The following is a 15,770-nucleotide window of genomic DNA, read 5'->3' on the forward strand; positions in this document are numbered from 1 at the left end:
CCGGTACTTGTTCACAAAGCAAAGTTTTACAAAAGCTATTAGACAACATTTTCTCCATAACTCCAAAAATATTGCCTATTTCATCAGTACAGTATACTGGATTTATTTTGAGTTAAAGTTAGACAGTTAACTGTTGGATTCCTTCTAGGTACTTCAAATGTACAACTGTTTGCATCAGCATTAGATTGTGACCTAACATGGACATTCAGAGAAAGCCAGGACCATTCTGTCAGTTTTTGTTTCTCCAAAAAGGGAATGTTAAAAGGAGATTTCTAAAATCGTACCAGTTTCACAAGTTTGTCCTGCAAAGCCACCAGGGCACTGACAAATGAACCCAGTGAGACCTAGGTCAAGGCAAGTTCCTCCATTCAGACAAGGATCACTGCTACATGGAATGACTGATGGTACAATGAAACAATGTAATGTTAATTGAATGGAACCAAGGAGAAAATACAAAAATATTAAGGATTGCTAAAACCTTGTAAAGTGAATATTAAGTTGAAATTAGTGACATCAAATACAAAATGGACATGAATGATAGGAAAAGTGAAGCAAGAAAGTACCATCTCCACAGAGGTCACCAGTGAAGCCATCTAAACAGGTACATGAGAACTCGGATCCAACATTGGGTGTACAAGCTGCACCATTTAGACAGGGATTAGGGTCACAGGGACTGATGACTGTGGATTAATGGATACGTTGATGGAATATTTGAGGATATCTAATATATACTTCTTTAGATTTATCATTCCAAAAGAAATAGCAGTTTAAAGGAAATAAAATTGATGCATAATTAGGTGTTTACATGCTATTCTAGAATGCTGATAACATCGGTACTATAACCATTTCAACAGAATGTCCGAAATTGGTCAGCAACTTCATTTAATAGCGATAATTGCTGTCTTGTTATCTTAAGTAGAAATAAGTTACTAGTGGCTTAAAGTATCAACAAGTATCAACAAATACAGTATCAACAAATACAGTATCAACAAATACAGTATCAACAAATACAGTATCAACAAATCAACAAATGTCAGTCTGAGAAAGGTTTTGTGTTGTTCCTTAATACTTATACAGCTGAAATATGTTTCCCAAATACTTCATCAACTTATGGGGATATAATTCAAGGTCAGTAGATCAACTCAAGCAAATACAGTTGTGACTTGCTGGTGTGGTGTTCTTGTGGGCCTGGCCTTTCAATTAAGAAATACATATGTATGTACCTTCTTCACAGGTTGGTCCGGTAAATACACCAACACAAATACACAGGAAATTTAGTCCATTGATTGGAGTGTTAAGAGGTAGACAATTGCCCCCATTTAAACATGGATCAGTATCACAAGGTCCTATGAATGAAGATTAAACATAGTGTAAAGTATTATATAACAATAAAAGGTGTTCACAAATGCTGTTGATGATTTTGTGAAATAATGGAAATGGAAACAAGTTATGGATTGAATGAGTTCAGAACATCCCTTCTCCTCATGTTCAAGCTAGGATTGTCCAAATGGTGAATATTGCGACAAAGTATTATGACATTCCTATGAAACTTTATTTCAGTGGTTCCATTATGAGAGGGATTCAGGTCACTTGGATTAGTTCCAAAACTAGTAATAGGTACATGATGACTGTCAAGATTTCCTTTCTTTTACTTTACATTCCATGAAACAAGTGACAAGATTTAAAAATATGAATGTTATAAGGATGTTAGCCTTTTTATGCCACATTTCCAAAAATAAAATAATCGACTAGTATCTCACAGATATGTACTGTAGTTACAACAATGAGAACGATAAATCTTTTTAGGGAGTCATCACAAATGGTAAAAAAAAGAGATATGCAATATAAAAGGGACAATTTTCCCAATAATCAAAGACACCTTTATTTTACAAATTTCTGATTGTTAAGCATCTTTTCTACAAAGTCTAGACAAATACAAGTTTCTGAGGATGTCATATATCGTACCAATTTCACAAGTTTGTCCTGTAAAGCCACTAGGGCACTGACAAAAGAAAGCGCTGAGACCTAGGTCAATGCAAGTTCCTCCATTCAGACAAGGGTCACTGCTACAAGGAATGACTGATGGTACAATGAAAAAAGTAATGTTAATTTCATGAAGTCAGGTAAGAAAAGGAAGATGTTAAAGTGTAATGCATCAAAATCTAGGAATTCCTGAAAGTTTTTCAACAAGATAAGAGTTGTATAGAGATAGAAGGTAATGAATTACTGACAAACTAAAAGATGTGTTAAAAAGCTTGCATAAATCAGAATAGAAATTACTATCTCCACAGGTGTCCCCAGTGAAGCCATCTAAACAGGTACATGTGAACTCAACTCCAACACTGGGTGAACAAGCTGCACCATTTAGACAGGGATTAGGGTCGCAGGGATTCAATACTGTGAATTAATGGACACAATGATGGAATATAGAATGATAATCTACTTCAAATGGAAGCAGGATCTTTCCAATGAAACAAATTTATGAACGTTGGTAAATTGACCACCAGTTACCGAATATGAATATATAAAGATGATTTAACACTATGCATGACCGGTACTTGTTCACAAAGCAAAGTTTTACAAAAGTTATTGGACAACATTCTCTCCATAACTCCAAAAATATTGCCTATTTCATCAGTACAGTATACTGGATTTATTTTGAGTTAAAGTTAGACAGTTAACTGTTGGATTCCTTCTAGGTACTTCAAATGTACAACTGTTTGCATCAGCATTAGATTGTGACCTAACATGGACATTCAGAGAAAGCCAGGACCATTCTGTCAGTTTTTGTTTCTCCAAAAAAGGAATGTTGAAAGGAGATTTCTAAAATCGTACCAGTTTCACAAGTTTGTCCTCCAAAGCCACTTGGGCACTGACAAATGAACCCAGTGAGACCTAGGTCAAGGCAAGTTCCTCCATTCAGACAAGGATCACTGCTACATGGAATGACTGATGGTACAATGAAACAATGTAATGTTAATTGAATGGAACCAAGGAGAAAATACAAAAATATTAAGGAGTGCTAAAACCTTGTAAAGTGAATATTAAGTTGATATTAGTGACATCAAATACAAAAAAGACATGAATGATAGGAAAAGTGAAACAAGGAAGTACCGTCTCCACAGGTGTCCCCAGTGAAGCCATCTAAACAGGTACATGTGAACTCGGATCCAACAGTGGATGTACAAGCTGCACCATTTAGACAGGGATTAGGGTCACAGGGACTGATGACTGTGGATTAATGGATACATTGATGGAATATTTGAGGATATCTAATATATACTTCTTTAGATTTATCTTTCCAAAATAAATAGCAACTTAAAGGACACAAATTGGATGAATAATTAGGTATTGACATGCTATTCTAGAATGCCAATAATGTAGGTACTATAACCATTTCAACAGAGTGTCTGAAATTGGTCAGCAACTTCATTTAACAGTGATAATTGCTGTCTTATTATATTTAAGTAGAAATAAGTTACTAGTAGCTTAAAGTATCAACAAATACAGTATCAACAAATACAGTATCAGCAAATAAAGTATCAACAAATGTCAGTCTGAGAAAGGTTTTGTGTTGTTCCTAAATACTTATACAGCTGAAATATATTTCCCAAATACTTCATCAACTTATAGGTTTATACTTAAAGGTCAGTAGATCAACTCAAACAAATACAGTTGTGGCTTGCTGGTGTGGTGTTCTTGTGTGCCTGGCCTCCCAATTAATGATAAATACAAATGTATGTACCTTCTTCACAGGTTGGTCCGGTAAATACACCATCACAAATACACAGGAAATTTAGTCCATTGATTGGAGTGTTAAGAGGTACACAAGTGCCCCCATTTAAACATGGATCAGTATCACAAGGTCCTATGAATGTAGATTAAACATAGTGCAAAGTATTATATAACAATAAAAGGTGTTCACAAATGCTGTGAATGATTTTCTGAAATAATGGAAATGGAAACAAGTTATGGACTGACTGAATGAATTCAGAACAGACTATCCCTTCTCCTCATGTCCAAACTAGAATGTCTAAAAGTGTCCAAATTGTGAATATTGCGACAAAGTATTATGACACTCTTATGAAACTTTATTTTAGCGACTGCTTCTACCTCTATCACAACGTTCCCATTTACACCTGAAGTTGTTACTGGTAGAGTTGAAGTCTATGAAGCGGGTAGTAAGTGGTTCCATTATGACAGGGAATCAGGTCACTTGGATTAGTTCCAAAACTAGTAATAGGTACATGATGACTGTCAAGATTTCCTTTCTTCTACTTTACATTCCATCAAACAAGTGACAATACTTAAAAATATGAATGTTATAAGGATGATAGCCTTTTTATGCCTCATTTCCAAAAATAATCGACTACTATCTCACAGATATGTACTGTAGTTACAACAATGAGAATGATAAATCTTTTTAGGGAGTCATCACAAATGGTAAAAAAGAGATATGCAATATAAAAGGGACAATTTTCCTAATAATCAAAGACACCTTTATTTTACAAATTTCCGATTTTTAAGCATATTTTCTACAAAGTCTAGACAAATACAATTTTTGGAGGATATCAAATATCGTACCAATTTCACAAGCTTGTCCTGCAAAGCCACTAGGGCACTGACAAAAGAACCCAGTGAGACCTAGGTCAATGCAAGTTCCTCCATTCAGACAAGGATCACTGCTACAAGGAATGACTGATGGTACAATGAAAAAAGTAATGTTAATTTCATGAAGTCAGGTAAGAAAAGGATGATGTTAAAGAGTAATGCATCAAAATCTAGGAATTCCTGAAAGTTTTTCAACAAGATAAAGAGGTGTATAGAGATAGGAGGTAATGAATTACTCACAAACTAAAAGATGTGTTAAAAAGCTTGCATAAATCAGAATAGAAATTACCGTCTCCACAGGTGTCCCCAGTGAAGCCATCTAAACAGGTACATGTGAACTCGACTCCAACACTGGGTGAACACGCTGCACCATTTAGACAGGGATTAGGGTCGCAGGGATTCAATACTGTGGATTAATGGATACCATGATGGAATATAGAAAAATAATACATACTTTTGTATTTATCATACTAACACACTAGTAAGAGAGACCGAATTCATTAATGAGGTTTCAAGTTAGAAGTGTATGTTGAATTCTATTATCGATATTCAGATAACCAACTTTTAGAGTGTATTTTGAGTTCTATTATCTAATTCCAGATAACCAACTTTCATGGGTGTATTTTGAGTTCTATTATCTAACTCCAGATAACCAACTTTCATGGGTGTATTTTGAGTTCTTTTATCTAACACCAGATAACCAACTTTCATGGGTGTATTTTGAGTTCTATTATCTAACTCCAGATAACCAACTTTCATGGGTGTATTTTGAGTTCTATTATCCAAATCCAGATAACCATCTTTCATGGGTGTATTTTGAGTTCTATTATCTAACTTCAGATAACCAACTTTCATGGGTGTATTTTGAATTCTATTATCTAACTCCAGATAACCAACCATTTTCATGGGTGTATTTTGAGTTCTATTATCCAACTCCAGATAACCAACTTCATGGGTGTATTTTGAGTTCTATTATCTAACTCCAGATAACCAACCATTTTCATGGGTGTATTTTGAGTTCTATTATCCAACTCCAGATAACCATTTTCATGGGTGTATTTTGAGTTCTATTATCCAACTTCAGATAACCAACTTCATGGGTGTATTTTGAGTTCTATTATCTAACTCCAGATAACCAACCATTTTCATGGGTGTATTTTGAGTTCTATTATCTAAATCCAGATAACCAACCTCATGGGTGTATTTTGAGTTCTATTATCTAACACCAGATAACCAACTTTCATGGGGGTATTTTGAGTTCTAATATCCAACTCCAGATAACCATCTTTCATGAGTGTATTAGATAGATAGATGATTTATTCAGCCACATGCATAAAAATACAATGGAAATTGTTCAAAACACAAGAGCTCTAAAACAGACATGAAATTGAAACGCATAACGATGAAACACATATAAAAAGTGATATTGCATGAGTAATAAATACCGGTAGGCTATCGACAATGGTATAAAAACATTGCGATAAAAGTGACGATGTAAAAAAAGTACGAATGATGAGAAATATGTACGGCATGAACCATAAAATGTATACTTGTACAATAAACAGAGCGCTAATTCAAATAAAACAGAATTCAGAACAAATAAGACATAAGATACAGGGAGTGATAAATAAGTTAGCGACTATGATGCGCATTGAAAATCTTCACTGCAGATGGATAAAACTGTTGGTAAAACGCTTCGAACCTCTAAAAGCTAGTAATCTATTTCCTGAGGAAAGGACATTGAAATGCACAAATGCTGGGTGGGAATGATCTTTCATAATACAGTTTTTTTAGTTCTATTATCTAAATCCAGATAACCAACTTCATGGGTGTATTTTGAGTTCTATTTATCTAACTCCAGATCACCAGGGAAGAAAGGGAAAATGGAAAGTAAATAAATCACATCTGAATTGTTGTTTGTGACAGGAATTTTATGTATTATGATATAATAAAACAAGTTCAAACAAGAGATTGGTGTGACCAATGTCAAAGCAAGTCCCTCCATTAAGACAAGGATCACGGCTGCATGGAATGACTGACCGTGGAATGAAACAATGGTTACTTGGATGATATTTAGAACTGATAACTAACAATTTGATGAAATAAGCTGCAGGCCGGGACTAGAGTCACAGGGATTAACGACTTTGGATTATTGTTTGTACTGTTTCCTCTTGTCTCAATATCCTCTTAGTTAATCATTCCATTATAAATTTCCCACGCTTTTCTTCAATTCAGAGAGTGACAAAGATTGTCACTTGGAATTGAAAGAGTGCTGCAACATGTATCACATCCTCATCTCTTGACTGTGACTTATTATACTCTGGAAAAGTGGTTTTATTAGTGAATCTAATCTGAGTAATATATATAGAAGGTGTATTGAGGAAATAAACACCATGACACTGGCTGCAGCTACATATGCCCAGCTGGATATAGTATAAATTAGAACAAAGTAGCAGTGAATATCTACTAATATCAAAATATTGGTTATAGCAATGGTTATAGCAAAATGATAGTATGTATAACATCTACAAAAGTTACTACCTAAGTCACAATTACTGCCACCAAAGCCATCAACACAAACACAAGTAAAGTTGGTCTCAGATTCTGGGATGCAGGTAGCACCATTCAAGCAGGGTTGATCATTGCAGGGGTCAGTGACTGTGATGTGTAAGGGATGACAAGGGGGAGAGGTAAGAAATGGGTGAGAGGTAAGAAATGGTGGTGAGAATGACAACAGGGTAACTACTGGCTAATATGAAACAAAAGCAAAGATTTATATTATGACCAATATATATGTGTTATGACTGATATTTAGGTTCATCGTCTAATGAAGAAATTTGTATTAGTCAACATTTAATAGCCAAGTTAAGACATCGACCAGGGAGGGTAAATATGGCACAGGGAGTTAACTAAAATAAACATATGAGACTATGAGGTAAATGGAAAGTTTCAACCTAAATCACTTATGGTGACAGTTTGGGATTACTTCCAACATTCCTATGGTATCCTATCAATTTTCTGCATTGATCATTAGATATAGGATACAATAAACAGCAGTGATATGTTCCACCATTACATATGTCACAATTGTTAGTCTAATAGTTCTTGACAGTTGTATATCATAATAGCTACCAGAATGAGAACAATGTTACGGTCTCAATACCACACATACTCAATTACAAACCTATCATACACACGCCCTTGATAAAGTGCTGTTTATTATACTTAAACTAAATATTAATTGCTAGTGAATTATTCTCCTTTGTTTTCACTACCTGTCTGACATGCCACTCCACTGAAGCCAGGAAGACAATCACAAAGGAAAAATACTGGGGTAAGACTGATGCAATCAACAAAGTTTTCACATTCATCACATGAATTGTTAACTGTGAAGTATACATAGAGAAAAGGTTGGGTGAATTACTTGTTAAAATTTGTTATTACAGCTAAAGAATGGAAGACATTTCAAAGGATGACAGAAAGGGAAAGGAAAGATATAAGTGAGTTAATGTGCCCAGCAAGACAGGTTGTACCAGTTTGGCATGGACTATTTTCAAACATGTCAATATACTACTGGAAGTGAGATCACTCGCATGAAAACAAAGTATAGAAAGAGGGAATAGGGAGGGCAAATGGACATGAAAATACAACAAATTATCGCATACTTTTTCACCATCATGGACACACACAACCAGTGAATCTCCTGCCTAAAAAACACAACCAAGTGTACATACCAAGTGTAGAAGAGACCAACACTACAAACAGATTACTTTCCTTGCCTTCACATACCTAGGTCATATGAATCAAGATGATACTACCGACCAATGAATTGGTGAATAGAACACCAGCTTTGGACAAGTGGACCTACCCTTGGGTTGATCATATGAATCGAGATGAATCAAGATGATAATACTAACCTATATCACAAATATCACCAGTAAAACCTTCAACGCAGTTGCAGAAAAAACTGACTCCTGTGCCAGCAAAGCATGTAGCACCATTCTGACAAGGGTTATTTTCACATGCATCAATGACTGCAAATGAGAGTGGAGGTAAAATAAAAAATGAATTCTCCAGAATTGAAGAAGTTATATCAGAGAAGAAACAACTTATTTTTTCTTCTCAAAAGTGCCGACAGAGTGACCCTGCATTTCACAGCATGACATCATAGATTCTTCTTTAAAGTGTAAGCTTGATTAAACATCTCATGGAGGCACATACACACAATTTATCTACTGAGAGGTAAAATATAAATGAAATGTGCTTGTCACAGTTACAATGAAATGAATAAAACCATTAATGTATCACTGAAGTAGCAATACAATATAAGAAAGTAAAAAGTATGATCCATTTAACTGTCAGAACACTTTCAATATTAGACAGATGGTGTTAGATGGCATGAAATTGACTTTATCATTCAACAAACAGCAAACAAGTCTACATAAACACTTTTCTGTGAACAGCATTCTCAGTTTACAACAACATGACATAAATGTGGATGAAGATTAATGGCTGTTTAGTGTTACACCACATACCTATGTTACATAGGTCTCCTGTGAATCCTGGTTGACATGTGCATGAAAATGACAACCCTTGACCTGGGTTACAGATGGCACCATTCTGACAAGGATCCGGATTGCATGGATCAACAACTATAGAATGTAAAGTATTAGCTTTATTTAGTTTTTTACCACATTTTTAATGAACTACAGGGAAAAGTTTGAAGATATTTTCTTTCTTGTCTCTTGGACAACAGTTGTTCCTATTTTGTTGTCCAAACAGCACAGTTGGTTGTCCAAACATGAGAGTTTAGGAGAGATGTGTAGGTTTGGTGAATAAAACACCATCATTGGGCCAGTAAAACTACCCTTGGAGTGGATCATAGGTATACCAATAGTATTGCCATATTTCAGTATCTTCAAAGTTATCTCCAAAGTAAGGGAGGGCAATACCAGGGTAACATTTTACTTATTTAGGGTATTAAGTTAAAATGCAATTAGAATTTGATGTTAAGAACTAAAGCTGATTGGTGTCTCTGTGAATGCACAGACCGTTAGAAATTTGCCTTGGCCTACAATGAAAATGATTGTCTTCCTAGACAAAAGTGTACAATACTGATTAAGCCAAAGTACATAACTGACTACTGCACAGATATACTCTTCTCTTTACCAATGAGCGCTCTTAGGTCATAAAAAGGAAAATGGGTGGCATGTCCAAAATGTTATAATATCGTAATCAGAATTATTTCCATCTCCCCAAAATGTGAGACTGTCTTTTGGAAAGGCATCATTTCAAATGAAATATAAGGGAAGGAGGTAGTCAAATAGTTTATCTAAAAGATTATGTACTGTCCCAAACAATTTACCTATTTCACAAGTTTGTCCAGTAAAACCATCTTGACATGAACAGAAAAAGACTTCACTATTCAGCATGATACAATTTCCATTATTCAGGCAAGGATCTGGGTCACATGGATTAGTAACTGTGAGATCAAATGAAGAGGTGAAACTTCTTTATTGATGCATCAATTGGCTGACAAAAACATCTCCAGAATTTAAGATGTTATATCAGAGTACAAACAACTTATTTCTTTTTCTCAAAAGTGCCGACAGAGTGACCCTGCAGTTCACAGCATGACATCATAGATTCTTCTTTAAAGTGTAAGCTTGATTAAACATCTCATGGAGGCACATACACATAATTTATCTACTTAGATGGATAGATGTGTTACAATACTTCAACATGCACACGTACAACGCAAATACTATGGTACATATCTTGATAGCATGTAAAGAATGAATCAAGATGATAATACTAACCAACATCACAAATATCCCCAGTAAAACCTTCAACACAGTTGCAGAAAAAACTGACTCCTGTGCCAGCAAAGCATGTAGCACCATTCTGACAAGGGTTATTTGCACATGGATCAATGACTGCAAATGAGTGTACAGGTAAAATATAAATGAAATGTTCTTGTCACAGTAATAATGAAATGAATAAAACTATTAATGGATCACTGAAGTAGTAATATATTACAACAAAGTGAAATAGTATGATCCATTTAACTGCTTGATAAATCATCTCATGGAAGCATATACACACAATATATCTACTGAGAGGTGAAATATAAATGAAATGTGCTTGTCACAGTAACAATGAAATGAATAAACTATTAATGGATCACTGAAGTAGCAATAGATTACAACAAAGTGAAATAGTATGATCCAATTGACTGCTTGATAAATCATCGAATGGAGGCATACACAAAATTTATTTACTGAGAGGTAAAATATAAATGAATTGTGCTTGTCACAGTAACAATGAAATGAATGAAAACTATTAATGGATCACTGAAGTAGCAATACAATACAAGAATGTAAAAAGTATGATCCATTTAACTGTCAGAACACTTTCAATATAAGACAGATGATGTTAGATGGAATGAAATTGACTTTATCATTCAACAAACAGTAAACAAGTCTACATAAACACTTTTCTATGGACAGCATTCTCAGTTTACAACAACATGACATAAATGTGGATGATGATTATTGGTTGTTTAGTGTTACACCACATACCTATGTTACATAGGTCTCCTGTGAATCCTGGTTGACATGTGCATGAAAATGACAACCCTTGACCTGGGTTACAGATGGCAAAATTCTGACAAGGATCCGGATTGCATGGATCAACAACTATAGAATGTAAAGTATTAGCTTTATTTAGTTTTTTACCACATTTTTAATGAACTACAGGGAAAAGTTTGAAGATATTTTCTTTCTTGTCTCTTGGACAACAGTTGTTCCTATTTTGTTGTCCAAACAGCACTGTTGGTTGTCCAAACATGAGAGTATAGGAGAGATGTGTAGGTTTGGTGTATAAAACACCATCATTGGGCCAGTAAAACTACCCTTGGAGTGGATCATAGGTATAGCAATAGTATTGCTTTATTTCAGTATCTTCAATGTTATCTCCAAAGTAAGGGAGGGCAATACCAGGGTAATATTTTACTTATTTGGGGTATTACTTGAAAATGCAACCAGAATTTGATGTTAAGAACTAAAGCTGATTGTCGTCTATATGGATGCACAGACCGTTAGAAAAATTGGCCTTGGCCTACACTGCAAATGATTGTCTTCCTAGACAAAAGTGTACAATACTGATTAAGCCAAAATACATAACTGACTACTGCACAGATATACTCTTCTCTTACCAATGAGCGCTCTTAGGTCATGAAAATGAAAATGGGTGGCATGTCCAAAATGTTATAATATCGAAATCAGAATTATTTCCATCTACAAAATGTGAAACTGTCTGGCGGAAAGGCATCATTTCAAATGAAATATAAGGGAAGGAGGTAGTCAAACAGTTTATCTAAAAGATTATGTACTGTCCCAAACAATTTACCTATTTCACAAGTTTGTCCAGTAAAACCATCTTGACATGAACAGAAAAAGACTTCATTATTCAGCATGATACAATTTCCATTATTCAGGCAAGGATCTGGGTCACATGGATTAGTAACTGTGAGATCAAATGAAGAGGTGAAACTTCTTTATACAAGCATGAATTGGCTGACAAAAACATCTACAGAATTGAAGAAGTTATATCAGAATACAAACAACTTATTTCTTTTTTTCAAAAGTGCCGACAGAGTGACCCTGCAGTTCACAGCATGACATCATAGATTCTTCTTTAAAGTGTAAGCTTCATTAAACATCTCATGGAGGCACATACACACAATTCATATACTGAGAGGTAAAATATACATGAAATGATCTTGTCACAGTAACAATGAATTGAATAAAACCATTAGTGGATCACTGAAGTAGCAATAGATTACAACAAAGTGAAATAGTATGATCCATTTAACTGTCAGAACACTTTCAATATAAGACAGATGGTGTTAGATGGCATGAAAGTGACTTTATCATTCAACAAACAGCAAACAAGTCTACATAAACACTTTTCTATGAACAGCATTCTCAGTTTACAACAACATGACATAAATGTGGATGAAGATTAATGGCTGTTTAGTGTTACACCACATACCTATGTTACATAGGTCTCCTGTGAATCCTGGTTGACATGTGCATGAAAATGACAACCCTTGACCTGGGTTACAGATGGCAAAATTCTGACAAGGATCCGGATTGCATGGATCAACAACTATAGAATGTAAAGTAATAGCTTTATTTAGTTTTTTACCACATTTTTAATGAACTACAGGGAAAAGATATTTTTTCTTTTCTCTTCGACAACAGTTCTTCCTTTTATGTTGTCCAAACAGCACATTTGGTTGTCCAAACATGAGAGTATAGGAGAGATGTGTACGTTTGGTGAATAAAACACCATCATTGGGCCAGTAAAACTACCCTTGGAGTGGATCATAGGTATACCAATAGTATTGCTTTATTTCAGTATCTTCAAAGTTAATTCCAAAGTAAGGGAGGGCAATACCAGGCTATCATTTTACTTATTTAGGGTATTAAGTTCAAAATGCAATTAGAATTTGATGTTAAGAACTAACGCTGATTGTCGTCTCTGTGGATGCACAGACCGTTAGAAATTTGCCTTGGCCTATTGTCTTCCTAGACAAAAGTGTACAATACTGATTAAGCCAAAATACATAACTGACTACTGCACAGATATTCTCTTCTCTTTACCTATGACAATCTTAGGTCTTAAAAAGAAAAATGGGTGGCATGTCCAAAATGTTATAATATTGTAATCAGAATTAACTCCATCTCCAAAATGTGAAACTGTCTGGCAGAAAGGCATCATTTCAAATGAAATATAAGGGAAGGAGGTAGTCAAAAAGTTTGTCTAAAATATTATGTACTGTCTCAAACAATTTACCTATTTCACAATTTTGTCCAGTAAACCCATCTTGACATGAACAGAGAAAGAGTTCATTATTCAGCACGATACAATTTCCATTATTCAGGCAGGGATCTGGGTCACATGGATTAGTAACTGTGAGATCAAATGAAGAGGTGGAACTTCTTTATTGAAGCATGAATTGGCTGACAAAAACATCTACAGAATTGACGAAGTTATATCAGAGTACAAACAACTTATTTCTTTTTCTCAAAAGTGCCGACAGAGTGACCCTGCAGTTCAAAGCATGACATCATAGATTCTTCTTTAAAGTGTAAGCTTCATTAAACATCTCATGGAGGCATATACACATAATTTATCTACTGAGATGGATAGATGTGTTACAATACTTCAATATGCACACGTACAAGGCAAATACTATGGTACATATCTTGATAGCATGTAAGAATGAATCAAGATGATAATACTAACCAACATCACAAATAGCCCCAGTAAAACCTTCAACACAGTTGCAGAAAAAACTGACTCCTGTGCCAGCAAAGCATGTAGCACCATTCTGACAAGGGTTATTTGCACATGGATCAATGACTGCAAATGAGTGTACAGGTAAAATATAAATGAAATGTGCTTGTCACAGTAATAATGAAATGAATAAAACCATTAATGGATCACTGAAGCAGCAATAGATTACAACAAAGTGAAATAGTATGATCCATTTAACTGCTTGATAAATCATCTCATGGAGGCATACACAAAATTTATCTACTGAGAGGTGAAATATAAATGAAATGTGCTTGTCACAGTAACAATGAAATGAATAAAACTATTAATGGATCACTGAAGTAGCAATAGATTACAACAAAGTGAAATAGTATGATCCATTTAACTGCTTGATAAATTATCTCATGGAGGCATACACACAATTTATCTACTGAGAGGTGAAATATAAATGAAATGTGCTTGTCACAGTAACAATGAAATGAATGAAAACTATTAATGGATCACTGAAGTAGCAATACAATACAAGAAAGTAAAAAGTATGATCAATTTTACTGTCGTCAGAACACTTTCAATATAAGACACAGATGGTGTGAAATGGCATGAAATTGACTTTATCATTCAACAAACAGCAAACAAGTCTACATAAACTCTTCTATGAACAGCATTCTCAGTTTACAACAATATGACATACATTTGGATGAAGATTAATGGTTGTTTAGTGTTACACCACATACCTATGTTACATAGGTCTCCTGTGAATCCTGGTTGACATGTGCATGAAAATGACAACCCTTGACCTGGGTTACAGATGGCACCATTCTGACAAGGATCCGGATTGCATGGATCAACAACTATAGAATGTAAAGTATTAGCTTTATTTAGTTTTTTACCACATTTTTAATGAACTACAGGGAAAAGTTTGAAGATGTTTTCTTTCTTGTCTCTTGGACAACAGTTGTTCCTATTGTGTTGTCCAAACGGAAGCAGGACACTTCGCCCAACAACCATTTCGCCCAACTGCCATTTCGCCCAACCTTACCATTTCGCCCAACCAGCCTGGTCATTTCGCCCAACCAGTCTGGTCATTTCGCCCAACCAGCCTGGTCATTTCGCCCAACCAGCCTGGTCATTTCGCCCAACCAGCCTGGTCATTTCGCCCAACCTTGATTAAATATGATACTTCAAAAGGAAACGTTCGGGAATTGTTAACGTTACAGGATACGAACCGAATATTAAGGAAACTTGAGGATCGATCAGTGTGTTAGGGGTTAGGTTTGATAGTAAACGTTCGAATATTAAGTAATATTAAGGAAACTTGAAGTCCTTTACTTTGTATAACTTTAGTAAGGAAACGTTCGGGAATTTTTAATGTTACAGGATACGAACCGAATATTAAGAAATCTTGAGGATGGATCAGTGTTTTAGGGGTTAGGTTTGATAGTAAACGGTCGGGAATTGTTAACGTTACGGGATACGAACCGAGTATTAAGGAAACTTGAAGTCGTGGTTAAATTGATTAGGCCTACATATATGATTACATATGTGGTTACATTGATAAAGTGGTTACATTGATTAAAAATAATACTACATATTACGGACGGGTTTTATATATATTTTTTTTTAATTTAATAAGGAAACGTTCGGGAATTGTTAGTCACGGTAGGATGGATCAGTGTTTAAGGAGTTAGGTTTGATAGGTTTTTATGAAGACCGATTCCCCTGTGTTTGTATAATAATATAACCATTGTATGCGTAAACGCCTAAAGTAGTGTAATCCTCCCATTATACCCGAAATAACTGCTCAGACGCCGATC

General features: G+C 35.0%; 1 protein-coding gene across 1 annotated transcript in view; it reads right to left on the bottom strand.

The window, feature by feature from the left end:
• LOC139960239 (uncharacterized) overlaps nt 1-15,770 on the bottom strand; it is a 150,678-nt gene that overhangs the window by 87,042 nt on the left and 47,866 nt on the right. Inside the window, exons 32-53 of the mRNA XM_071958438.1 lie at nt 14,691-14,807; nt 13,927-14,043; nt 13,474-13,590; nt 12,667-12,783; nt 12,022-12,138; nt 11,193-11,309; nt 10,431-10,547; nt 9,977-10,093; nt 9,147-9,263; nt 8,529-8,645; nt 7,887-7,997; nt 7,153-7,269; nt 4,901-5,017; nt 4,585-4,698; nt 3,746-3,868; nt 3,115-3,231; nt 2,836-2,949; nt 2,281-2,397; nt 1,966-2,079; nt 1,224-1,346; nt 564-680; nt 285-398 (exon numbers count right to left, since the gene is read on the bottom strand). Of these exons, the coding sequence (XP_071814539.1) occupies nt 285-398; nt 564-680; nt 1,224-1,346; nt 1,966-2,079; nt 2,281-2,397; nt 2,836-2,949; nt 3,115-3,231; nt 3,746-3,868; nt 4,585-4,698; nt 4,901-5,017; nt 7,153-7,269; nt 7,887-7,997; nt 8,529-8,645; nt 9,147-9,263; nt 9,977-10,093; nt 10,431-10,547; nt 11,193-11,309; nt 12,022-12,138; nt 12,667-12,783; nt 13,474-13,590; nt 13,927-14,043; nt 14,691-14,807 (2,568 nt within the window). The remainder of the gene's footprint in view (nt 1-284; nt 399-563; nt 681-1,223; nt 1,347-1,965; nt 2,080-2,280; nt 2,398-2,835; nt 2,950-3,114; nt 3,232-3,745; nt 3,869-4,584; nt 4,699-4,900; nt 5,018-7,152; nt 7,270-7,886; nt 7,998-8,528; nt 8,646-9,146; nt 9,264-9,976; nt 10,094-10,430; nt 10,548-11,192; nt 11,310-12,021; nt 12,139-12,666; nt 12,784-13,473; nt 13,591-13,926; nt 14,044-14,690; nt 14,808-15,770) is intronic.

Source organism: Apostichopus japonicus, chromosome 19 (assembly GCF_037975245.1).
Source record: "Apostichopus japonicus isolate 1M-3 chromosome 19, ASM3797524v1, whole genome shotgun sequence".
NCBI classification, from domain to species: Eukaryota; Metazoa; Echinodermata; class Holothuroidea; order Aspidochirotida; family Stichopodidae; genus Apostichopus; species Apostichopus japonicus.